This window comes from Phoca vitulina, unplaced genomic scaffold (genome assembly GCF_004348235.1).
Source record: "Phoca vitulina isolate PV1807 unplaced genomic scaffold, GSC_HSeal_1.0 scaffold61, whole genome shotgun sequence".
Taxonomy (NCBI): Eukaryota; Metazoa; Chordata; class Mammalia; order Carnivora; family Phocidae; genus Phoca; species Phoca vitulina.
The window spans coordinates 6,876,871-6,903,099 of NW_022589764.1; the positions used below are offsets into that span (position 1 = coordinate 6,876,871).

At 42.3% G+C, this 26,229-nt stretch overlaps 1 protein-coding gene across 1 annotated transcript in view; it reads right to left on the bottom strand.

The window, feature by feature from the left end:
- Nucleotides 1–25,866, bottom strand: part of TARS3 (threonyl-tRNA synthetase 3) — a 75,613-nt gene extending 49,747 nt beyond the window's left edge. Inside the window, exons 1-10 of the mRNA XM_032391248.1 lie at nucleotides 25,451–25,866; nucleotides 24,417–24,482; nucleotides 23,565–23,761; nucleotides 16,790–16,913; nucleotides 12,147–12,268; nucleotides 10,406–10,523; nucleotides 6,391–6,455; nucleotides 3,647–3,725; nucleotides 2,877–3,023; nucleotides 1,946–2,044 (exon numbers count right to left, since the gene is read on the bottom strand). Coding sequence (XP_032247139.1) covers nucleotides 1,946–2,044; nucleotides 2,877–3,023; nucleotides 3,647–3,725; nucleotides 6,391–6,455; nucleotides 10,406–10,523; nucleotides 12,147–12,268; nucleotides 16,790–16,913; nucleotides 23,565–23,761; nucleotides 24,417–24,482; nucleotides 25,451–25,768 — 1,335 coding nt within the window. The 5' untranslated portion in view covers nucleotides 25,769–25,866. The remainder of the gene's footprint in view (nucleotides 1–1,945; nucleotides 2,045–2,876; nucleotides 3,024–3,646; nucleotides 3,726–6,390; nucleotides 6,456–10,405; nucleotides 10,524–12,146; nucleotides 12,269–16,789; nucleotides 16,914–23,564; nucleotides 23,762–24,416; nucleotides 24,483–25,450) is intronic.
- Between the last annotated feature and the right edge of the window lie 363 nt (nucleotides 25,867–26,229).

Here is a 26,229-nt window from a genome sequence, read left to right on the forward strand (position 1 = left end):
CCATAAAGCATGGCCTAGGGTAAAGCTCTTGAGGGTATGGCTGTATACCACTTGGGAAGACCTCAGAATGATCTATGCAAGTAGCTGGTAGAGCTTCTGAGAGTCTTAAGACTGTGCTTGGTAGACTCTCTCAGCTAAACATTGGTAGACATGCTTGGTAGACGCTTAACTGACTGAGCCACCCAGGTGTCCCTCAGTTCAGTCTTTAACTGGATTGAGCAATTAGTCTTCAGTCTTGGCAGGGGGTAAATGCTGTAGTGGGAGATGACATTATCTACAGCCTCTGAAGTTCTTTTTATATACAATATTTAGATATAATAAAAAATTACTAAATATGGGAAAAGGCAAGACCATATAACAGAAAATCAAGAGAAAAAACAGGTAAAGTCCCTGAATGTTTTTTATTTTTGTTTTGTTTGCATGGAAAGGCCAATTTCTTCAGACAAAGGTATCTGGGAGTTCAAAGTCTTCTGCCTCATCTGTGTCTGCCAAAAATTCTTATTCCAAAACTCAGGAACCCACTCTTTCCCACAGGTGCCCTTACCTTAGCATAAGAGACCACTGGGGTTGTGAATTTAAATGCCTTTATAATTGTGCAGCCCGTACAAATCAGGCCATATAAATCAGGCCTAATCATCAGCCATGTGGGTCTTGCATCTATAAAGATAAGAGATTCCTTTCAGGCCACCATAGAGGCTTTCTATTTATTCTCCAAAACTAGACCTCCAACCTTGAGAGGTCAAGGCGCCAGGGGCTGTGCTGATTTTCCAGCATAGCCCATCCAACAGCAGCGTCATGGTCATCACCACCTGCTGAAGTCTCAGATAATCTTCAGTGATTCTTCAAGGCCCTCTGGCCTACCATGGCTTCACACTGGCCGATCCCTACTAGAAAATAGGTAGCCCAGGTGGTAGAGTCCACAGAGCTTAGCCTCCAGGGACACAGCACAAGAGAAGGAAGGGAAATGAGACTGGTGAGGGGGACAGAGAAAAACCAGCTCACGCCATTAACCTTTTCTCAGGAAGTTACTGAAGAAAGTGCTTCCCCAGATGAGATGGATAAGGAAGAGGAAGATATGGTATCAGGAAAGAGGAGAATCAACATAGCAGAGACATGAGGGGAGTAGCTAGAATGATGAATAAAACAAGTCCTAAGACATCAGTTGGCAAGAATCCTTGTAGCAAGTTAATTCTAGAACAAGAGGACCACGTTTTTTAAATTACTGAGACATTACCTGAATCATCAGAATACACTGTAAGGAGTTTTGCAGTTTTGAGGAAAAATTTGAGGATGAATAAGTGATAAGAATTAAATAAGTCAGTGATATAAAACTGAGTGTATGAAAATTTTAGGTAATTATTAATTACAGGAACACAAAAAACACACAAAAAAGGAAACGTAATCCTAATAGTCTACATGGATCATCTCTGGACAGTATCTATAGTTCAAATGATGTAAAATAAAGAATTTCTAATCTATAAACTTTATTACAAGAAGGTATTTTACACAATTGTCTTTACCCTTTGCTCTGGATGGAGCTGCCAAGTCACTTGGGAGTCAATGGAGGGGGACCATGGACCATGGACCACACTTCATCATTTAGCATTGTGTACCAGATAGGGTACTTCCTCCTTTCTTCTTCACAGAGAGTTCCACACTTAATCTAATGCTTATCTCTGTACTGTTCATGCTCTAGAAATGTATATGGACAATAGGTGCACTTACTGAAATCCCAAGAATGCATTTTATTTAGGGAATATAGGATTTAGCTCAATTTTTTCTGAGGTGCAACCCAGTATTTCTCTTTTAGGTTCAAAATTCTTATTAATATTACTAAACTAAAGTTAATGAAAACGCTTGGCGTTTCATTCAATTTTATTATGAGAGAAAATAGTAAAATGTAAAATGGGGCTGAATAAGAAAAACATTTTAAAAGTTAACTTACTCGTATGAAATCCATAAGTGTATTATAAATGAAGGCTCCTCTGGGAAGAAAAAAGCAGCTTCCAGGACTCAGATCATGGAAAAAGAACAGTTCTTGTTCCTAGATTAAAACAATAAGTGCATCTCAAATCTCACTGCCATAGATCAATATTTACTGTATGCATGTGATATGCTAGGAGTGACTCAGTTACAATTTCCATCTTCTAATAACTGACTTCCCAAAGCCCTTCAATACTTACCTCTAACTATATGTACTAGCACATGTAAAATTACAATCCATTTTTGTGGTTAGTTAGCTTCTCATTCACCTTTTATTTACTGCTGACTTCTGACTTGGCACCTGGGAGTGTGTATCTCATGGGGAGAGAACACGGCACAAAGATCAGAAAAGCTCACGGTGGGAGGTGGGCTCTAACTGGTGGTGATCATCATCATGGCTGTCACTACTGAACACCTGCCCCATACTGCCACCAAGATCCAGCATCTGTCCTTGTATCAGCCCTGCAAAGGCTACCAAGTAAGAGACCAGCACATGGAGTCCCATAAGCGAATACCTGGCCCACCACATAACACAGTTCGTAAGTGGCCAGATGGGAGACTGAAACCCAAATCTGCTTGCTCTCAAATCTCATTCTTTCTTTCTGCTCTGTTTCCCAAATACAAAGTATGTTATTAAGTACATACAATTTTTTAAAACATTATTTTTATATCATGGTAAGAATGAGAGAATGGTGTGATTTCTAAATTTAATAAAAGACACGGGAAGGGAAGAGGTGAGAGGACATTTGGGGGATTAGCATACAAGAACGCAACAGCAAACTCTGAGTGCCAGCAAAACAGAAGACCGGACAAGTGCAGAAGAAATACCAAACAATTTGATCATAGGCCAAAGAACGTCCCCATCCTGCTGGGGATTAGGATGCACGGCGTACCTTTCCAATCTTCCTGTGATCTCGGTTCTTGGCTTCCTCTTGGAACTTTTCCCAGGTCTTCATCATCTTGTTATCAGGGAAGGATATCCCATAGACCCTCTGCAGTGTTTCCATTTCGGGATTGCCCTCCCAATATGTTGAGGAATTCTAAGCACCAAACAAGATTTGGGTCAACACACCAAACATTTGGTGATCAATAAAACCACTCTTAAATATGTGCACAATTTTCTGCTACATCATCAACATAGCTTTACTTAAAGATGACTTTCTGTAGCACTGGAAAGACATTGAAATTGATTCTAATTAAACCTGCCCAGCCGGAATTCATCAGAAAACGATGTAGTCTGCTGTGGATTGTGGGAAAGGAAAGTGAGGAAGGGGAAGGCAGCAGGGCCAAGAGTAACTGCACCACCGACGGGAGGAGCAGCAGAGGAAGCAGGATCGGGGACGTGAAGATCCCAGTCAAGTGTTCTTGTTCACATTAGGGTGATTCGAGAAAACCATGATATGCAGAACAACATGTTAACATAGCATATGAGAAAGAAAGGCACTGTCACATGTATAGTGAGTTTAGATAATAAACAAAACTACATATAAGGTCCTAATTATCAAAAAATCTAAAAAATTATAGTATTTTTAGAAGTTTTTGTAAGAATCAAATAATGAACTATTTTACAATACCATGATATTCAGATTATAAAAGATGTGATTGAAATTCCTCATTATCTGGGTCATCTTAAGTTTGCTGTATTAAAAAAAAAAATCCTTACCTTGAAAATTTTTATGGTTTTAATTTTTCCAGTGTGTCTTACATGGGGGCCTTTGCAAAGGTCAATTAGCGGACCGCACCTATAATGAAATATTTCAGACATGCCCAGATATAGTTATAGCTTTTTGGACCATTCGTTACAAACCATGTTTTCATATGTTTTAAGTGAAGGATCTCACTTATTTGTACCTCTTAGGTCAACTTTTGATTTGGGGACAATTTAAAATAATTTAAATTAATTTTTAATTTAGGATGAAGAGGCAATCTATCTAGCCTTAGATCCCAGTCTTCCCTCCTTTGCTCAAATTCAAAAGTTACAGAATCTTCTGAAAGTAACTGTACATAAAGACATCACTTTTCACTGTCATATCCCAAGGCTCTTAAAAACCTTCTACTTTCATAAAATCAAAAAGCCATTCCCCTGCTCTACACTAACTTTCAAAACCAAAATTACCTCCAATTTATACAAAATGCACTAACTTCATACCTTACTTTAAAAATAAACTTCACCAAACCCATAGAATGTACCCCAACAAGAGTGAACCATAATGCAAACTCTGGACTCTGTGACTATGATGTGTCCGTGTGGATCCATCAACTGTTACTAATGCGCCAGTCTACGGGGGATGTTGATAGTGGGGGAGGCTGTGCATGTGTGGGGTAGGGGGTACGGAAGAAATCATTGTACCTTCTCAATTTTGCTGTGGACCTAAACCTGCTCTAAAAAATCAGGTCTGGAGGCGCCTGGGTGGCTCAGTCGGTTAAGCATCTGCCTTCAAGCAGGTCATGATCTCAGGGTCCTAGGATCAAGCCCCGCATCGTGTGCTGGGCATGGAACCTACTTAAGATTCTCTCTCTCCCTCTCCCTCTGTCCCTTCCCTACTGTCTGCGTATGCTCTCTCTCTCTCTAAAAAAAACAAAACAAACAAAAAAACACATGATACTATCGCTGGGGATTCACTTGCACCTCTAACAAACATGGACCCCCAAACCTTAATAAGCACAGACTTTTTTTCAAGTACAGAAACATTTAAAAAGTTAAAATACTAATGACACTGGTTGGAGGGAAGGTCCTTAACAACAACTAATTTAAGGAAAATTTAGTAAAGAAAGTAAGTTTCCTTAACTATTCCAACCAATTTTAAATATTTTTGAAGTTCACTGGTTAAAAAGTTAAAAATTACAATGAATACATAAAGGGACTGGTTTATTCACCAAAGTGAAATAAGCTTTAAAGATGAAAATATCAGGGCGCCTGGGTGGCTCAGTCGTTAAGCGTCTGCCTTTGGCTCAGGTCATGATCCCAGGGTTCTGGGATTGAGCCCCACATCGGGCTCCCTGCTCTGCCGGAAGCCTGCTTCTCCCTCTCCCCCTCCCCCTGCTTGTGTTCCCTCTCTCGCTGTGTCTCTCTCTGTCAAATAAATAAATAAAATCTTAAAAAAAAAAAAAGATGAAAATATCATTTCTTCAAATGACCAGGCTTTATTGTTCTCTGTCCAAGATGGAAGCGGTAAATCAACGCTCAGAGGAGTGGAAGGAATGCCTAATTAGCACGAAGGATTTCAATACTCTGATCTTTGAACCCTATAGAACGAAAAGCAATTCATTTTCCAAAAATTAAACTGACAGAATAAGAAGCGTCAGTGTTGATCTGTGTCTTTCTCTGTCAAATAAATAAATAAAATCTTAAGAAAAAAAAATAACCACAAAGGCTCAAGTATTAGAAGCCAGAATTTTAAAACAGCATATCTTTTTTATTTATTCATGTATTTTTAAGCTTTAAAATGCATATACTAACAATTATTTGAATTACAGGTAATGAATAATAAAACCTTATCTGGTCATTGGAGAATGGCAAAAATAAGGTAAGCACAGTATCTACCCCGCTTCAATGTCAAAGGGCAACGAGTTCATATTGTAACGTAAGACATAACCTGTGCATAGCTTTGCTTAGAGGGGAGATGACTTTACTTACAGCACCATTAAACCCCAGAACCATAAGTACTTGACTGTGGAAAGTAAATGCCCTTGTGGAGGGTATTTGTGATTTCAAATACACAGACAGCAGATCTTCTACGATGGGACCGTGAAGGTCACAGACACAGCCAGAACACACAGACACGGGGAACAGCAATTACCCGTCAGGCAGCTTAAAAGACGCACGAAAAAAAAGGGGCTCAGATGTTAAAGGAACAGAACTAAGTCATGGTGGTACTGACTTCACTTGCCTCTTCCTACCATTTGATTTGCCTTTGGTTCCCCAAGGTTGTCTTTCATTGTGTTTCATGATGAATATCTGGCTAACGCATGAAAGTTAATGCTCCTGGACTCCAGGAAATGGGGAGTATAGTAAGAGGCAGAAAATCACCGTAGGAGGCAGATGACATATAGCAACTCCCGCTGCTACATCAATAAGAACGTGGGAGGACAGAATAAAATTCCCTTCCCTAACAGCCCCCACTAAAACATAAGGCACTGGGCAAACAGTCTCACCCACACGGGGAAAGATGCTGTCACAGCTAACGTCTGGAAAACAAAAATTCGGGTTTTAGCACCAGCCTGATAAATACAAATGAAGAGGGGAATAAGTTCCCTTTGCTGATAACATTTCAGAGTCCCAAACTAAAGTAGTATATCAACTACGCAAATTTATAAATACACCACCCACCCAAAGACCAACTGCTTCTACTTCTAACACCTTCAAGTTTACCACAGAGCAGGGCTTAAAATTTACACACACGTTACCTGTAAACCGTCGTAGTTGGAGTGTTAATTTTCTCATTCAGGATGCGGCATTTAAATTTATTGTACTACAAAGAAAAATATATTTACATATTATTACATAAAGTGTTTAAATGGGGGAAAAACAACTTTTACTTTTTTTTTTTTTTTAAAGATTTTATTTATTTATTTGAGAGAGAGAGAATGAGAGAGAGAGAGAGAGCACATGAGAGGGGGGAGGGTCAGGGGGAGAAGTAGACTCCCTGCCGAGCAGGGAGCCCAATGCGGGACTCGATCCAGGGACTCCAGGATCATGACCTGAGCCGAAGGCAGTCGCTTAACCAACTGAGCCACCCAGGCGCCCAAACAGCTTTTACTTTTTTCAACAAACACTGAATGGGTGTCTACTATGTTCTAGGTACTGAGACCCGGGGAATACCCGAGCTCACAGCGTAGAGCTGTAGTGTCTAAACCAGGAACCACGAGCCCGAGTGGCTACTGAGCACTTGCAACGGAACCAGTCTGAAATGAGATGAGCTTAAGTGCAAAACACACGGGATTTCAGAGACGTACTGTGAAAGACAGAATGTAAAATAGCTCATTAATTATTTTTATGTTAGTTACATGTTGAAGTGATATTTTTGATATAATGGGTTAAATAAAATGTCATAAAAATTCATTCCCCCATTCTTTTACTTTTAAAATGTGGCTACCAGAAAATTTAAGAATACATATGGGGCTCAGATTCGTGGATCACATTATATTTTTATTTTTTAAAAAATTTTTATTTAAATTCAATTAGCCAACATACAGTTAAGTACATCATTATCACATTATATTTTTATTGAACAGCACTGTTCTAGAAGACTATGATTTTTTTCATCTCATTTTCAGAATGTATTTAAGTTTTTATTTAAATTCCAGTTAGTTAACATACCGTGTAATATTAGTTTCAGGTGTACAATATAGTGATTCAACACTTCCTTACATCACCCGGTGCTCATCACCTATTTCATCCATCCCCCCACCCACCTCCCCTCTGGTAACCCTCAGTTTGTTCTCTATAGTTAAGAGTCTGTTTCTTGGCTTGCCTCTCTCTCTCTCTTTTATTTTCTCTTTGCTCATTTGTTTTGTTTCTTAAATTTCACATATGAGTGAAATCATGTATTTGTCTTTCTCTTATTTTGTTTAGCATTATACTCTCTAGCTCAATCCATGTCTTGGTAGGAAACATTTCATTCTTTTTATGGCTGAATATACTCCATTGTAGATTATACCACATCTTCTTTATCCATTCATCAGTTGATGGATACTTCGGTTGTTTCCATACTTTGGCTAGTGTAGATAATGCTGCTACAAACACTGGGGTGTAAGTATGTCTTTGAATTAGTATTTTTGTGTTCTTTGGGTAAATCCCTAGTGGTGTGATTACTGGATCATAGGGTAGTCTATTTCTAACTTTTTGAGGCACCTCCATACTGTTCTCCAGAGTGGCTGCACCAGTTTCCATTCCCACCAATAGTGCAAGAGGGTTCCCCTTTCTCCACATCCTTGCCAACACCTCTTATTTCTTGTGTTGTTGATTTTAGCCATTCTGACAGGTGTGAGGTGATATATCATTGCAGTTTTGATTTGTATTTCCCTGGTGATGAGTGATGACGCGCATCTTCTCATGTGTCTGTTGGCCATCTGAATGTATTCTTTGGAAAAATGTCTATCCATGTCTTCTGCCTGTTTTTTAATTGGATTACTCTTTTTGGGGTGTGTTGTTTGATAAGTTCTTTTTATATTTTGGATACTAACCTTTTATCAGATATGTTATTTGCAAATCTCTTCTCCCACTCAGTAGGTTGCCTTTTATTTTGTTGATTATTTCCATTGCTGTGCAGAAGCTTTTTATTTTGATGCAGTCCCAATAGTTTATTTTTGCTTTTATATCCCTTGCCTCGGGAGACATAGCTAGTAAGAAGCTGCCGCAGCCTCTGGCAAAGAGGATACTGCCTGTGCTCTCCAGGATTTTTGTGGTTTCAGGTCTCACATTTAGGTCTGAAGATTCGAATTTTAACTATTTCATTTATTTCATTAACATGAAATAAAATTCTGAGGACATAGCTGCATTATTAATTTGCATAAAACAAAAACAAAGTTTATAGTAAATGATCCTATCGTTACATTAAAAACTCAGCAGACACTTTTCTTTTCTTTCCTGCTTTCATCACTACTGCCTTGGTGCCAGGTACTTTTTATTAAATAACTATTTAAAGAGGATAGTTGTTGAGAGAAAAAAATAGATTTGTATGATTTAACTGTTTCATACTTATATGTTCAAATCAAATCATGTTTCTTCACAGAGATTTCATTAAGTTTAGGTCTTAAGAGTGGCTGCAAAAAGGCAACCCACAGAATAGAAGAAAATAATTGCAAATCACATATCTGATACAGGATTAATATCCAGAATATAAAAGAACTCTTATAATTCAACAACAAAAAACAAACAACCCAATTACAAAATGGGCAAAGGACTGGAATAGACATTTCTCCAAATAAGACATACAACTGGCCAATAAGTCCATGAAAGTATGCTTAACATCACTCGTCATTAGGGAAATGCAAGTCAAAAGCACAATGAGATACCACCTCACACACATTAGGATGGCTACTATCAACAAAACAGAAAACTACAAGTGTTGGCGAGGATGTAGAGAAATTGGAACCCTTGTGCACCGCTGGTGGGAATGTAAAACGGTGCAGCTGCGTGGCAAACAGTCTGGCAGTTGACAAAACAGAGAATTTCCATATGATCCAACAGCTTCTGGGTATACACCCCAAGGAATTGAAAGCAGGGACTAGAACAGATATTTGTACAGCTATGTTCACAGCGACACTTTTCACAATAGTCAAAAGGTGGAAACAACCCAAGTGTCCACCAATAGATGAATGAATAAACAAAATGTGGTCTATACATACAACGGAGTATTATTCAGCCTTAAAAAGGAAGGAAATTCTGACATATGCTACAACATGGACAAACCTTGGGAACATTACGTTAGTGAAATAAGGAGGTCACAAAAGGACAAATACTGTATGATTCCACTTATATCGTTCTTAGAGTAGTCAAATTCATAGAGGCAGAAAAAGGGGAAGTGGGAACGGGGAGTTACTGTTTACTAGGTTGGGGTTCCAGGTGGGGAAGAGGAAAAAGCTCTGGAGATGGATGGTAGTGATGGTTGCACAATATGAATGTACCAAATGCCACAGAACTGTATACTTAAAAATGGTTAATATAATAAATTTTTCTATTTTGTGTATTTTACCACACACACATACACGCACATACACAGACACACACACACACACGAGCACCTGCAACTTTACCAAGCCCAAACCTATTTTTTAATTCAAGCCCACAAAATTAACAATATTCTGTGTTCAAATTACGTGCTTTCTTTGATATGATTTAAAAAATAAAATCAGGGGGCGCCTGGGTGGTTCAGTCTGTTAAGCATCCAACTCTTGATTTCAGCTCCAATCATGATCTTAGGGTCGTGAGATCGAGCCCTGAGTCAGGCTCCACACTGGGCTGGATGTGGAATCTGCTTAAGATTCTCTCTCTCTGCCTCTGCCCCTCCCCTCCCCCATGCCCCACCCCCGCTCGCACGCTAAATAAAAATTAAATTAAATTAAGAATATATTTACATACATTGGTCAAAACAATATAAAGAGAAAGCAGAAGTATTATTGAATTTAGTAGTCAAAATATTAACAATACTCAAAATTAATCAGATTTATAAACACACACATGAAAATTATCACCTGGTCCTTCACCTACATATAACTGCATTAAAATTTTCAGGACATAGTAGGGACATATCACATTGGGTGACTAGTGACAACCTCACAGTAGGCTGCCAAACTGATTGGAACAATGTGGCAAGCAACACTCAATTATTTGTTTAAAAAAGAAAAAGCTATGTCAATGAATCATTTTTAATATCCCTGGCAAAAGGTTTTCTTATTCTAAAGAGTTTCCTGAAATTACCTTAAACATTTCGAGGAGCACTTCCTTGCTGACTTCCAGTCTTTCGAAAGGTTGCTTTTCTTTTATGATAGCCTTACAGATGTTCTCCAGGGCTGACAGTTCTGTGCTGGACACTGCTCTAAAAAGAAGAGCAAGTGAGAGTCAACTCAGATTTCTCAGCCTTCCTGACCTTTCTGTGGACCCTTGTCACTGACATTGAGGAATTTCGTGTTTTATTGTACCAGGACTTCAGAAAGTCATACGTCCACATGCAAGGCAGATAATCTCATTTCTCAAAGAAGAATCCTGAGGCCCCAACAGAGGAAATGATTTGCCTGCAGTTCTTCTCTGCAATGAGGTGTGTAATTTGAAAAGCCCTGTTAGAATCTTCCCCGGTTAGACTAAGCTCCTTTGAGACCTGTTCTTCATGCAGTCGACCTTATACTTCACACATCTACATTTTTGTTCAAAAGAGATGTGGTAAGTGCTCACAAATCCCCGCCCTCGGTGACTGTGGAATTGGGTTGGGAGAAAGATCTGTGGGTGTGAACTGCAGCATCCAGTCTGGTACTCACAGGGAATGGGCCTCCGGGAGCCATCGGCTGACCTCTTTCAGCTGCTCTCTGGTTTACCCTCACCCCCCTCCACCCACGCTGGCTTCCTTGCCTTTCCTCAAACAACCCAGGCACAGGCCCACACCAGGGAGGTCCCAGAGGCCGAGAATGTTCTACCCCCAAAGGTCCATAAATACACCCTCCCACACACACAACAGCCTCAGCACTTGCTCCCTTCCTCCATTCTGGTCCCTGCTTCAGCATCACTTTACCCTTTCCTGACCACCTGTCATCGCACACACCTCCCCACACCTGGTTTCTTTTCCTCCATACCACTCATCACCACCTGACAGGTGGCTGTTCGTTTGTTTATTGTCTAAGCTACCCAGACTGTTAGCTCCACGGGAACAGACTAATCTGTTCACTGCTGAATCACCAGCACCAAGCACAGAGCACAGTCAAAACATCTTGTTGAATGAATCTTGGGGTGGTGGGAACAGGAGATGAAGCTGGACAAGGCTGTACGCAGGAGCTATAGAGTACTGGGTGCTCAGTTAGGGAGATCATTTGAGCAGTGCGGTGGTGACAAGGACAAAATGTACCAAAGTCATCCGGCAAGAGATGTTATGGGTCTAATTCAGGCAGAAGTACAGAGGAAGAAGGGAGGATGGGAGAACTATTTAGGAGATAGGACTGGAAGAACTGCACTGAGGGAGGGACAGGAATTAAAAGGACCCTCAGGTTTCAGCTTTGGCAGCTCGTCCTTAAGAGCTATGGGGAATACAGGTGGTGGGCTGGGGCTGGGCCTGCTGCTAATGATTTCAAGCACAGACCTACAGAATGCGAGGCCTCTGTGCCTACTCTGCATGGTACTTGTCTGCGTGAGATGTCTGGCCAAGGTGGATAGCACCCTTCATCATCATGGAGCAGAACTGAACCAGCCACTCTCTGGGGATTAAATTTGAGATTCTGTTCTTAATTTAGTACTAGGCTCTAGCAGGTCTCATGTGAGATAAATAGTATTATCACTTCCTTCTGGGGACAAGAAAGAAAGTTCAAGAAGTTCCTCTGGAATCTAAACTCATAAAAGAATAATTTTCAAACATAGCCAATCTATGCTCAAGTTACAGAACATATACACATTCACTGAATTAATATGTAACCATTATAAACGCATGCCTTCAGAAGTGACTGTGCAGCGGTATTACCTGTCTCCAATGAACATGTCATAATAAAATCCATTTTCAATGGGTGGACCATAGCACAGGTGGCCTCCGTAGTAAAGCTCCATGGCCTCCCCAAGGACGTGAGCACTGGAGTGCCAGTACACCTGTGTGGAACACAGAGGCCAGTGGCTATCGAAGTTACGGCATGGGAAACTGTTAGTCCAATCACACAAGGAAGCAAGTGGATCACCTTTAAGGGGACAAACGCCAAGACACAGAGCAACATCAATTTGAAAAGAAACGCTTCAATGCCCACGTCAAAGAGAACACTTCCTGAGCGCTCCTGGCAATTACACCAGGGCCACAAGCTGGGTTCTAGTGTAAACTGCTGTCTTGAGTCGCAGCTAAAGCGCAGCTCCGAAACCACGTCCTTCCAAATCCATCTTCACTCGCAGAGAGGTTGTCTGTCAAAGCCTCAACCATCCGCTTGGAAGGCTGAGCGGAGGAGTCGCGCGGCAGCCCGGCTCAGCCCAGAGTGGAGGAAAGCCAAGGGTGACAGACACCGGTTTCCTTCCTTTCTCTCCAGGGACAGCCTCGAAGCTGAACACAGAGGGCCAAAGTAGTTTGCATCTACACGGCAGTCTCCGCAGGTTGAACAGCTTTTGACAAGATGGCCCTGGAGGGAGACGAGTGTGGCCTGGGAATGTGGCCTGAGAGTCCCGGGCAGCACCCACATGAGTTTATTTACCACCATCCAAGGGCCGCTCATCAGGTCTACAAGGTCGGAAAGTTGGGTCTTGAATCTGGTTTTGAATTCGCAAGGGATCAGTGGTTTACGGATAAACTAAAACTAACCGAAGTCACCAAATAAATATAGGTGCCGAAGAAGCAAGACGACGGAGTCCCCTGGCAGCACTTTCCTTCCCTTATCAAATAGGAAACGTTACAATGAGAAAGCTGTTTGACAAATAAAATCAATCGGAACAGAGGGAGGCTGGCTGGCTGAGCAGGCTATGTGTAATCCCAACCCGCAGCATTAGGCTGGGATAGGACCTGCCAACGGCCCCAGAGGGTCGGTCCCCAGGAGGGCAGGCCAACGTGAACCCAAGTCTCTTCTTTGGTGCTCTGTCCACACCTAGATATTTGTTGAGCCAAACTCTGTGTTAGGTGTTGGGGATACAACAGTGAACAAAAAGGAGTCACCGGCCTCCTGCAGTTTGCAGCGCAGCGTGGGAGAGACAGGCATAAACAAACTAGTAAGTGCATAATCACAAGACGAGAAGAAGATTTAAAAGGAGATGAACAGGGCACTGGAATGAAGAGTAACAATGAAGGCTCCACCTTCACAGAGAGTCAGGAACATGTAAGGGGAAAGCAGGGTAGCCTGAGAAAGGCTGCAGAGAGAAGAACGGGCCAGCAGCCATGCAGGCCTTGGGCCGGGGGAGGAAGGAAGCTGAGTTTTATTCTAAATGCAGTGAGATGCAGTGAAGGGCTTTAAGCAGAAAAAATTTCAATTTACCTTTTAAAACACCATTTGGTAGCAGTACAGGAATGGATTTTAGGGGAATAGGACAGCAGGTGGGCAGTTTCTTGGGTTGTGCTATAATAACACCATCGTGGACTCTTGGACGGTGGCAGTGGAGATGGGGAGAAGTGGGCAGATTCAAGATACATCGGGAAAGTAACGGCTTACCAATTAATTCGAGCCTGGAGCTGGGAGAGCAGGCTGTAATCACACACAACCTCTGAGACTCTAGGTTGAGCAGTTAGGCGTGTTGTGGAGGTGTACACTGAGATGGGGCTAAAATCAAGAGTTCCGCCGTGGACATACTCAGGATTTCTGTACGATCTCTGGATGGAGATAGCGCATGGCCAGCAGCGTACACAAGACTGAGACGTGTCTAGCCACAGACAGAAGAATTGACAGCGGACAGTTAATAGAACCACTTGGAACGGGAATCTAAAGACAGATGGTGCCATGACTGGGCACCGAGGAAGTCTTCACTCTGCGGGCAGATGAAGAAGAAAAAGCCAGCAAAGGAGACTGAGAAAGAACCGATGGTGGGAATGAAACCAGAAAAGCAGTGGCACCATAAAGGACCTTAAAAGAAGGGCGTGGTTCATTGTCACTGCTGAGAGAATCCAGAGGATGGGGGAAGTGGCCATTGAAATGGGGGGTGAAGCCCGACTCATGCCCTGATGTACTGGAAGAGACCCCTGAGCTGCACTAAAAGCACAGAACTAGCAGCTTTGGTTCTTATGTAAATCTGCTTTTCTGGTTCACACCTCTAAGTACCACCAAGTACCTTGTGTTTTCTTGAGCATGAAATCATAGCTGCACATCACTGGTTTCCCTGGGACTTCCCCCAAAGATTTAAAGTAGAATAGTATCTACCTACATATATTCTTTTAGTGGACAATACGCTTACAAAAGGAAACACCATTAGATACGTTTTAAACTTGCAAGCTGTATCATTTTATAAAATGCCCCTTGTTTCTGTTGTGTATATTTATCAGCTTTATGTGAATATTCTTCCTGTCATTTTCTATATGAACTTATCTGAAGGGCAGAGGGTGTTTCTTCTGTATGTTACGTTATGCTCTAACTATTCTTATAAATAGAATCATCTTTTACAATATAAAGGAGTCTTGAAATTTTCCATAAAGCAAAAAATGCTTTTAAAAAATCATTAATTTCTCATTTTTTTAGATCTGGGTTTTCAAGATTTGTTTTTCTATAGGGTTTCTTTTTCATGGATATGTGCTAAATATTCATAAGTTGGTTTATGTTCAGTATCTTACTATGTTTATAGCAACAGGAAAATAAATTCCAGGAACAACAACAAAAAAAATCTTTGTTACTAAACTACATTAAAAGAAGCATCAAGATCTTGGAAAAGTTACTTCACCATTCTGAGCTCTGGTTACTTCATCTGTAAAACAGGGATTAAAACATACATGTGTGCTAGGGTAACTGGGAACTCAAGGGGCCAGGGTCACTTGGTAAATGTTTGGTAAATAAACATTTGGTAAATGTTTTTGCCTATTATCATTTTCATCAACAACCACACATACTTATGGTAACCCTACAATCTGAGGTCCGATACCATGTTATGAGCATGGCAAGCAGGGGGGCCTGCTGGTTCGGCACTCTAGAAAGATTTCCCATGATAACAAATGTTTTCTTTTTCATGAGGTCACTGAATGCAAGGAGAGAAGAATCTCAAAGATGCCCACATCTCCATGGAACATTAAAGTTGGTAGTTCTTCCATCCCCTACCACCCCAGTACCTGGCAGATTGAAGAAGTTCAACAGCCAACTATGTAAAAAGAGTCTCAGGAGCAACACCTGCATATAAACCAAGAGCCTGCCAGTGTGGGAAAATGCAAGGCTTTCAGGCAGGATCTGGGCCCTTAGTTGAGGATCAAAACTAATTGTCCCACCAGCTATCATGGTGGCTCTTGGTTCCAGCCCCTATTGGACTTTCTCCAGAAACTGACACTATCTGAAACCTCTAGTTGTTTGTTTTCTTGTTTACTACCTCCTCCCACTGGATGTAAACTCTTAAAACTCTTGGAAGTGGGAGTCTCCATGCTTTGTCCACTGTAGCCCTACAGTGTCTTTATGTGCCTCCAGGGCCTTAGATGCTGGTCAGTTGACTGAAGGAATTTATAAAATTTTAAAGTCTAGGGATGAAATCTGGGATGAAGTTAAGTGACAGCTGTTAACAACTCATGAGAAAAACTAAGTAATACATGGGGCGCCTGGGTGGCTCAGCCGTTAAGCGTCTGCCTTCGGCTCAGGTCGTGATCTCAGGGTCCTGGGATCGAGCCCCACATCGGGCTCCCTGCTCGGTGGGAAGCCTGCTTCTCCCTCTCCCACTCCCCCTGCTTGTGTTCCCTCTCTCGCTGTGTCTCTCTCTGTCAAATAAATAAATAAAAAATCTTTAAAAAAAAAAAAAAAACTAAGTAATACATATATGCTATGTATTTCTTCTAAAAATTGCTCTTTCCAAATCACTTTTAAATGTGATTTTATTAATATTGTATTATTTAGCTACTGAATTGTTATACCTCACATATTTCACACAGAAAAGTAATTATAATATGCTTCTTATAAGTTTGGGTTAATAAATCAAGAAATTTAGCCTAAGTTTCAAGATTAATATAACCTAAACTAATCACAGGTTAGGTTTTAGGTGGACAGTGGGCCACATGAAAGGAAAACTGCAAAGTTAAGGTAACGATGCATATCAGAGACCTACATAAAAATCTGGTATCTATTTTACAGAATATTACATTAATAACTATTTAAAAGATATCTGAGTTTTGATAATGTTTTCCAATTCTCCTACACATATTATATTATAAAGTAGACCCATTTTTAAGAATCTATTAAAATTCACTTGGAATATACATTGATTTTATAATAAAGCATTATAGCTTAAAGAAATAATTATTTTAAAAAATGATAAATAGGGGCTTCTTTAAAAGCTGATATATATTTGTACATATGCATTCCATAGAAACTCATGAAATACTTACTAACCACCAATAAACAAATTTTAAATCTTAGAAGGTTACAAAACTCATCATTCTTGACTTCAATATGTGTCTTCTTTGTACATAATATTGTTTACAATACAATTACTCAAAGTTTCATTGATTGGTTTTTACATACTTACAGCTTGAGCTTCCTCATTATCAAACGTAAGCAGCTCTAGAGTGGAATCCCCTTCCAATGGACGGTCCAAGTCCCATAATTCACCATTTACTTTGGCTACAACCGTGCTTTCAGCCAGCTCTGGACTAGGAAGGAAGAGAAAAGTCACTTGGGAGTTAACCTTATCACACGCTACAATGATTCATTAAAACAAAAGATTAGAATACTTTCCAGGGTTGTTTTTTTTTAAGTGAACAGAAAGTACAAATGTAAACTAACAGAGCAGATTTTTTTTAATTTCGTACATTTATTTTAGATACAAAAGTAGTATACATCCACTGTAAACAACCACCACCACCACCACACTTGGAAAACAGAGAAAACACAAAGAATAAAATAAAAATCACATCTAAATCTTACCACCCTGAAAATAACTACTCCTAGCATTTGAGTACGTCTTTCTAGTCTTTTTCTACATCCACCCCTCCTTCTGTCTCTCTCTCTCACTGCCCCCCACACACATTTATTGTTGTTTGAAAATTATTGACAAAAATAACACATTAAGAACCTGGAAAGCACAGGAAAGCAAAGAAAAAAAAAAAAAAAAAAACACCCTCAATCCCACCACCCAGAGATTACTTGTTAACATTTTGTTCTATGTCCTTCCACATTTTTTGATAAATATATACACCACAATAAAAACCTAATGAGTACCATTCTGTATATGTTATCTGGTAATGTACTTTTTAAACTTTGTAAGTCACACGTTTTCCCTGACAATAGACAGACTTGAAAAACACACTAGTAATTAGTTGCAGAAGAAACAAGACTTGCTTACTAAGCCCTCTCTGGCTGGGCATTTTGGTTATTTCTTTGTGGGGGTTTTTTGCTTTGTTTTGTTTTGGGACAAATAACACTGCAGTGAACATTCCTGAACACACATCTTCGTGTCCAATCGTTTTCTCTGGAAAAATTCAAGAAGTAAAACTGCTGGGTCAAGGGAAATATGCTTTAATGACATCTGTTGGAATATACTGCCAAATTTTCCGACCAGGAAAGGTGCAAGAATACCTTTTCTCTTTCCCCTCATAACATCAGGTACTATGAAACCACGTCCTCTTTCCAATATGATGTTTTAACTTGCATTTCTGTGAGTAACTTGAGCTTCGGTACAGTGCTGTGGTTAAGAGCACCTGCTCTGGGTTTGAACACTGAACAATTTACTCTAAGCCTCGGCTCTCTCATCTGTAAAATGGGGATTTACAGGACCTTCCTCATCCATTTATTCTAAGGATTAAATAAGGCATACTCACAATAAAAACTTCTTAATAAATGCTAGCTACTGTTATTAATGAAGCAGAATTTTATTTTCACTTTTACTGGCTGTGTAGACTGCTAAGGGTTCTTCAAATCCATTCTCTCCTTGTATAGGAGTTTGCAGCCTTCCTTGCAGCCAGATGTGGCCATGTGACTAGGTCTGGAAGCAATGGATACAAGCAGAGGTGGCCGTAGCACTTCTGCATCTCAGCCTTAAGACAACGGAGAGCCCTTCTCCATCCCCTCCCCGCGTCCTGCACACCACAGCGCACGTGCGCCCTTCCCCCCGACCGTGCAGACAAGCGCAACACTGGACATACATACAGATGGTCCCGCAACCAAACGGAAGGAATTCAGGTCTCCAGATACTTATGAAGAAGAGTGCTGTCCCGCCAAGTCGGCCCCCCGCACCTCCAGACTGCTACCGGAGAGAGACTCCGATCATATTTACGCCACTGAATTTTTTGTTGCAGCAGCTTAGCCTGTATCTTAACTAATACAAAAAAGTAAGGACCTGGAGGTGAGTAACAAAATCAAAACACATCGCACTGGCTTAGCAAACGGGCAGCAAGATGTGGCCAACACCCCTTGTCGTGGCATCATTTCGTATTTGATAAGTATCAAATATTGATAGATACGTGATTAAATAGTTGAGATCATATTTGGTAAAGCCTGAAAGCAAACGAATGCGCTTACAATGCTTGTAGCATATAAGGAAGCAGGCATAAAAAGGCAGAATGTTGGTAAACGCTGGACAGCTACTGCAGCTTTTGCAAAATACCACCAGACCCAGCTCAGCCCGGGTGAGAATTATACGGTTTGCAGGCAGGAGATGAAAGGCACAGGACTTTGCCAAGAGAGGCTCTGCCTGTGGCCTGTAATCCAAACTGACTAAGAGTCCAGAAATGTGAGGCTGTGCCAGATTGGAGAAACAGTCATTTGTCCCAAACAGCAGGAGAGACAGGCACGGACAGCCCTTCTCAAAGGCCAACGTCAAGACTGACAATAGGGGCCAGGCCCACTGCAGGGATCAGAGTAAGGGTGCTGCCCTCCCACAGCCTGTTGTTTCATATGACTTCAGGCCATTAAACTGAGGGACAGAGGAATGAGCCAAGCACAAAAGCCAGGAAAAAAAGGGGTGAGAAGTCTCTCTCTAGAATTCTTAGATGATGGAACTGTCTAGATGATGGACAACTAGGAACCTCCCCAAGAGCAAAACCAGGGCCTCCGGGGGACTGTGGACCAGAAAACAAAGGGTGGCCAGATGGGCTGACCCAAGCACTGCCCACTGCCAGGCTGTGGGCCTCCCGATCGCTGCTAGCAGAATCTGATGGCTTCTGTCCACTACCGGATGCCCTGCTGCTCCTTCCTCTTTTTTCCAAATACACTTCAATCGTGTTGGCCTCGTGTGTATTCCACCACTGTATGTATACACATGTGGGGTGGGCAGCCCTGTCTATCAGCTTATTTGTTGCTAGAGTGTAAGGGGCCAGCCTAACGAATGGGGTGTTCTGCACATCGCTTGGAAATCCCACGCTTTCAGCTGTTGGGACCCACAGCTGTCTCGCCTGGGGAGCGACCAAGTGTGCAGGATGATGAGAAAGGGATCTCACAGATTTCTGGATGTCACAGGGACACACTGTGGCAGATGCTGTCCCCTACACCATGCTCTCCCTCTTCCACGGGGAGAATGCTTTAGCTGGACATGTGGCTGGCCAGCAGAAGCGACATTTCCATTCTCTCTTACTGCTAGGGGTGGCCAGGTGACTAAAGGTGAGCTAATAGGATGTAAGAGGAAATTAGTGCCATTGTGGGGTCTGGCCCTCAAAGCATTATTGTTCCTCAGCTGTCTTCCCCCTGCCTCCAAGCAAGTCCGTGAGTCCATGAACTCAGCTTCTACCCCTAAACATGGATGAACTGTGACCTAGGAGATGGCAGATCAACAAAACAGAAGGAATCCAGGTCCATAAATGACTGCATGGACCAGGGATGTCCACTAGCCTGGACTGGTCATCTCTGGACTGCCATACGAGAGAACGTGAGGTCTACCTTATTCAAGCAATGGCCGTTGGGGGAGATCTCTTAAGACAGCAGTGTAGCCTAACTCAGTGGTTCTCAAACTTGAACTTGCATCAGAAACTCCTGGTGGGGCTTACAAACACAGAGACTAATTATTCAAGAGGTATGGAGCAGGACCCAAGAATTTGCTCTCCTAAGTTCCCAGGTAATGCTCATGCTGTTGGTTTGGGGACCACACTCTGCGAACAATTCTTTCATGAACTACTACAAACTGTCCTTTGCCCCGTTTTTCTACAGGGGTCTTTTCTTTTTTTTGAAGATTTTATTTATTTATTTGACATAGAGAGTATGCACACACAAGCAGAGGGAAGCTGCAGAGGGAGAGGGAGAAGCAGACTCCCCATTGAGCAGTGAGCCCCACCTCTACAGGGGTATTTCCTTAGGACAAATGGCTATGTATAGAATTACTGGGTCCAAGGTTAGGGTTTGCATGTTTTTAAGGCTTTAAAAGTTTGAAAGAGACTAGACCTATTTATCCACCCTCCAGCAGTGCCATTTCCCCAAGACTGTATCAATGTTAACTGCTATGCATAAACCTTGGTCAAATCGAGAACACGTAATTTTCATTTATACTTCTAAGATAATCTGATCCTCTCTTGAAGTTTTCATCTTTTTCCTGTTAATCTGAAAAACACTTAGGGAGCAATCATTTGTTTTATATGGTACATTTTTTTTACATCTGTCATTTCCCGTTTTATGTGTCATTTTTACACATCGCCATTTTTCTTAAGCATTTTATTTTGTGTGCCGTTTGAATTTATCCATCTTTTCCTTAATGATTTCCACATTACATGTTATGCTTAGACTCCCCCAGAGCAGGAATAATCATCTATGCAATCAATTCTCAGTAACCCAAGAGAATAGGCAGTATAATTTAATAAAACTATTAATTTCTCATTTATTTTATATCCAGCCACCTCACTGAACCCTTACTTATTCAAACAGTTTTCCAGTTAATACTATTCTCTAATTCACTTTTTTTTTTAAGTAGGAGCCCAACAACACAGCGCCCCACTCACAACCCTGAGATCAAGACCTGAGCTGAGATCAAGAGCCTGTCGTCCCACCAACTGCGCCACGCAGGTGCCCCTCTCTAATTCACCTTGGAGCTCCCCCCTTTTTCTTTTTTTTTTTTTAAAGATTTTATTTATTTATTCATGAGACAGAGAGAGAGAGAGAGAAGCAGACGGAGAAGCAGGCTCCCAAGGAGCAGGGAGCCCGATGCGGGACTCGATCCCAGGACCCTGGGATCATGACCTGAGCTGAAGGCAGATGCTTAACCATCTGAGCCACCCAGGCGCCCTCCCCCCTTTTTCTAACTGCCTGAGTTGAATTCTTAGTCTGTTTCTTCTTCTTTCTCATTAGAAAAACCTTTGACACTACAAATCTGTTTCTGATCACTACTTTGGCCCTATTCCACAGATTTCTGATATATATTCTCCTCATTAAAGTATTTTCTAAAAATCCTGTGGTTTTTATTTTCTTTTACCTGAGTTATTTTGAAGTGTTTATTTTTGTAATTTTCAAGTTTTATTTTGTTTTGTCTTGCTGTCATTTAATGTTTACTCAGTTCATAACGGATTTCATTTTACCTACAGAATATGTGAACTGTACTTCCACATGTAATTAAGGTTCTGAGGAGCCAAAAACCCAACCACAGGTGCTGAGATATCTCTGTCTGTAGACCAGAGAGATTGGTGAGCAACCACTAAGTCCCCCTCACAGTGTTATTATTCAGACACATATAACCCTAATGTTTACCTATGTGATCGGTCCAAAACCGGTCCAAAGACAGGTTAAAGCCTACCACTCCTGAGTGTCTTTAATTTTGTATTTCTGATCTGATGCTACATCATTTAACTCCTAAAGTTCTGTGACAAATAGTCGTTGTGGATTACACTGTTTGTCTATTTTTGAAATAAGCCTCCCATTTGATGATTTAAGCCCTGAATTCTGGTGTCTTGAAGTAATACTATGATCCCGGCTCTCTTCTTAACAGGTTTGCTTGATATGCCCGCTTTGCTCGTCTTTTGGTTTAGGCTAACTTTACTTTTTAGACGCTCCTACAATCCCACTATCATGAAATTTGATTGTATGATTTGTAAGCTGATACCCTGTGGAAATGCAGATTATGAAGGGTACAATGAAGAACCTGTCCTATAATCCAATAACTTTGCTTCCCAAGTTCGAACAGGATTCTTCTGTGCAGAACCAGTCTCTAATATGCCAACATGCAAACTGACTCGCCATGAAGAAACATAATTTATTTTTGCCTCAAAGCCCGTTTTTTCCCAAGCACATCTAATCATCTCTCTCCTGGAAAACATGGGAATAGGTTGGGAGAGGCCGTTAGAGTGCAAGATATGATGGGATGGAAAAAAATATATATAATTTTAATCATAGTTTTCCAAGGAAATCTGAAGATTTCAACTGTTGAAAAAGCTTGCTTTTTAAATAGTAAAAGTTTATTTACATGGCAGTCTTGAGCTATAGCTTCCATAGAATTATATTTAATGCTAGGAATTAACATTGGTCAAAAGAACATAACTTCACTAATGTATCTAATTTCTAGGAAAGTCAAAGTATTTATTCCAGGGTTGATAATAGCTCTAACACATACACCTTCAATCTATAATAAGTTGCTTTGTACATTTCTAGAAGCACTTTAATTTTCAGAGCATTTTTCATATGCAGTATTTTATTTAATTTTTACAACCTCATTAGGTAAATGGGAAAAGCAGTATTATTCCACAGAGATAAAAAGAAACAGGCTTGAAAACCTTCAGGGATCTGCCCAACGTGGTTCGAAGAACCACCCATGGTTATTTACTGGTGGGACGATGACTTGACTTGGAGTCAAGTCCAGCAAAGGATCAGTAAAATCTCATGGAAATACTGTGATGATGAACAAAGTCAATGTAAAGTGACCTATCAAGGATTATACATTTTTCTCTACTATATATTTTTCTTAGAACTTTAAAACATGGGGAGGGGGGGCACCTGGATGGCTCAGTTGGTTAAGCGTCTGCCTTTGGCTCGGGTCATAATCTCAGGGTCCTGGGATCGAGCCCCACATCAGGCTCTCTGCTCAGCGAGAGCCGGCTTCTCCTGCTCCTTGCTGCTTCCCCTGTTTGTACTCTCTCTCTGTCAAATAAATAAATAAAATCTTAAAAAAAAAAAAAAAGAACTTTAAAATACATTTTAAAGAAGAAGAGATTTTATTCTGGTATTCAACTACTTATTTAAATGCCCTATTTCGAAGCCAGAGGGAAAAAATTAATGACATTTAACTTATTCAAATAAGAAAAAAAAAATATTTTCACAGTCCCCAGGGAACACACTGTCACCAAGCTCTGGCACAATACTATATAATGAATATCTTCTCCAAACTATGGTTTTACCTAATTTCAGCGGCCACTTGATAAGGTGTTGTTTTCCAGACTTCCCCTTCCACGGTTTTCCCACCAGCCACTCTCACTGTGATCACATTGCTTGTATTCCCCTTTTTGTCAGTAACGGCAAATAAGAGCTGATGGTCTTGCTTCAATATTTCAAACAGCTTCAATCTTTCCTTCACAAAATCTGGTCGATTTGTCACCTGAAAGTCATTAGAATACAAGAAGGTTAACATACACAGCCCACTTTTTTCTACCTGTTCACCCTGCAGTAAGGCTCACCCCATTCTCTGCACACCCAGGTCATTTCCAACTCTCCTGCCAGTCACTTCCCACCTCCTTCTTAGGTCTTAGGGTCCAGCTCAAAGCCCACCTCTTCTAACTACCATATCTCCCTCCACCATATGTTTAACACTCGTCTATGCACAGTCGCACAATTCAGCACCTACCCATATACTATCCTACTTCGTTCTCTGTTGTCTTTCCTGTTTGTCTGATCTCAACCAGACTGATTCCTCCGTGGCCAGGTTTTCCTCCTTTGTTCCTGCCAAGTGTTAATCCTCAAAACCTACTCTGGTTTGTTTTCATGATTGATATGGTAGCTAATTTCCTTAACACAAAAGTAAAGCTCTGCCATCTCAACTTAAATAGACAAAGAAGCACTTAAAGAGAGCTGTGTGGCTAGCTCAGCTCGAAGTTAAGACATCTTGTAGCTAAGGCTTGGAAGGTTTTGAATATACTACTAGTGTTGTAATTTAATTAGTAACTATGTTTTAATTTAAAATCTGGGCAATTAACTGTATCAGCATGTTTAAATTACAGGTAGTATTTTACATTATTTCCATAGCAACAACTCACCTCGCTCTCAGGCCTGCTATCCTCCTTCACTTTAGTGTTCTTTTCTTGGGTTTGACTGGAAGGAGGCTGAGAAATAAAGGTAAGTTATAAATAACTCATACCAATGACAAGAAAGAGGAACACATCAGAAACAGAGGAGAGAGCAGTCAGCAAGTGTCCCACGTTGGAGCCTGGGCTTCCCTGACCACCACCTAAACTCTAGGTGGGCAACTCACTTTCTGGGGTTCCATCCTTCCTGTCTGTGCATTTTCACACACTCTTGCTAAGCACATTTAACATATTTTGCTCTCTAAAGTTTTTTCCCCTAAACTTTAAACATAATGTCACTGGAAAATGGTTGTGTAGCTGCCGCCGCACTGTAAATACACTATTTCAGGAAGATGTTGCCAGTGCACCACAGTTACCCTTGGTAAAGAACTCAAGAACACCCCACAGTCTGAGAAAGCTTTTAAACTTCAGAAAATGTATTATGTTACACGACGATAATCTGTCCTTCAATGAGCCAAAATATTAAAACACTCTATTAAGTAATAACGCTAAATATACAGATCTCAACAAGTGAACAACAACAAAAGCCCCCAAAACCACCTGTCGTAAACAGCTCAGAACCAGCCATTCATTAGACGAAATGGATGAGTCTACTTTCGTAGCTGTTGGTCTTCCTGCTAAGAATAGTGAGTTTTAAACACTCCAGCATTTTTTTACAAACAAAGGAAAATGCTATTTCTGCTACTGAAGAAAATATGTGGCAATTTACTGGAAGAGCTGAGAAATGACACCATTAAGTCAGTCTGGCGACTGCGGGAAACACAGGGCTCCAAGGGGTGTCCAGGCGCCTCACTGGTTCCCCAGGCCGTAGCAGGTGCACAGGGCAGCGCTCCGCCAGGCGCGGGTCCAGCAGTGCGCCGCGGCCGCACCCGTCCTTCCGGCGGGACCACCGCCACCCGTGCACCACGCAGCCCGCGGCGCCGCCCGCCCGGGGCTCTAGGCGGCACCCGCCCCCGTTCCCCGCAGCGAGCCCGCCGCCCCGTTACCTGCGCGCCGGCAGCCGCGCGCCCGGCCTCCTCCTGCGCCTCCGCCGCCTGCGCCCCCCTCTCCAGCGGCGCCTGCTGGCTCAGCTCCTCGGCGAGGCACAGCCGCAGGCGGTAGAGGCGGTGGCGCAGGTCGCGGTTCTCCGCCCGGAGCTGCGCCACCTCCCGCGTCAGGCACGGCCCCTCGGCCTGGCCGCGGTCGGGCGCGTTCAGCTGCTCGTCCCTCAGGCGCTGGACCTCCGCCCACAGCCAGCGGATGTCCTCCTCCTGCCGCTCCAGGCGTGAAGCCACGGCCTCGGCTGCCAGGGCCTCCGCCGCCATAGCGGCCGGGTCCCCAAGCCACCGACGCCACTCAGGTGGCAGCCGCTGCGGTGGGGGCAGTGGCGGCGGCCGGGCTATAGAGACCGCGGGGAGGCGGGGCGTCGTGGACAGGCGGGGCGACGAGGAGAGAGGGGCGGGGCTCACTGCAGGGCGGGGACTATAGGAGCCGCGGGGAGGCGGACTGACGGGGAGAGGCGGGGCGACGAGGAGAGGAGGGGCGGGGCTCACCGCGGGCTGGGACCATAGAAACCGCGGGGAGGCGGGGCGAGGAGGAGAGGCGGGGCAATAGAGAAGGGCAGAGGAGGCACACTGCAGGGCGGGGACTATACTCTGGAGCCTCGGGGAGGCGGGGGGAGGGGGGGAGGGGGGAGGCGGGGCGGGGGGGGCGACTGCAGGGGTAGGGCTGAGGCTGGGCACGCTGCTGGGGTGCAGCGGTTGGGTACCCGCACGCGCGGTGGTCA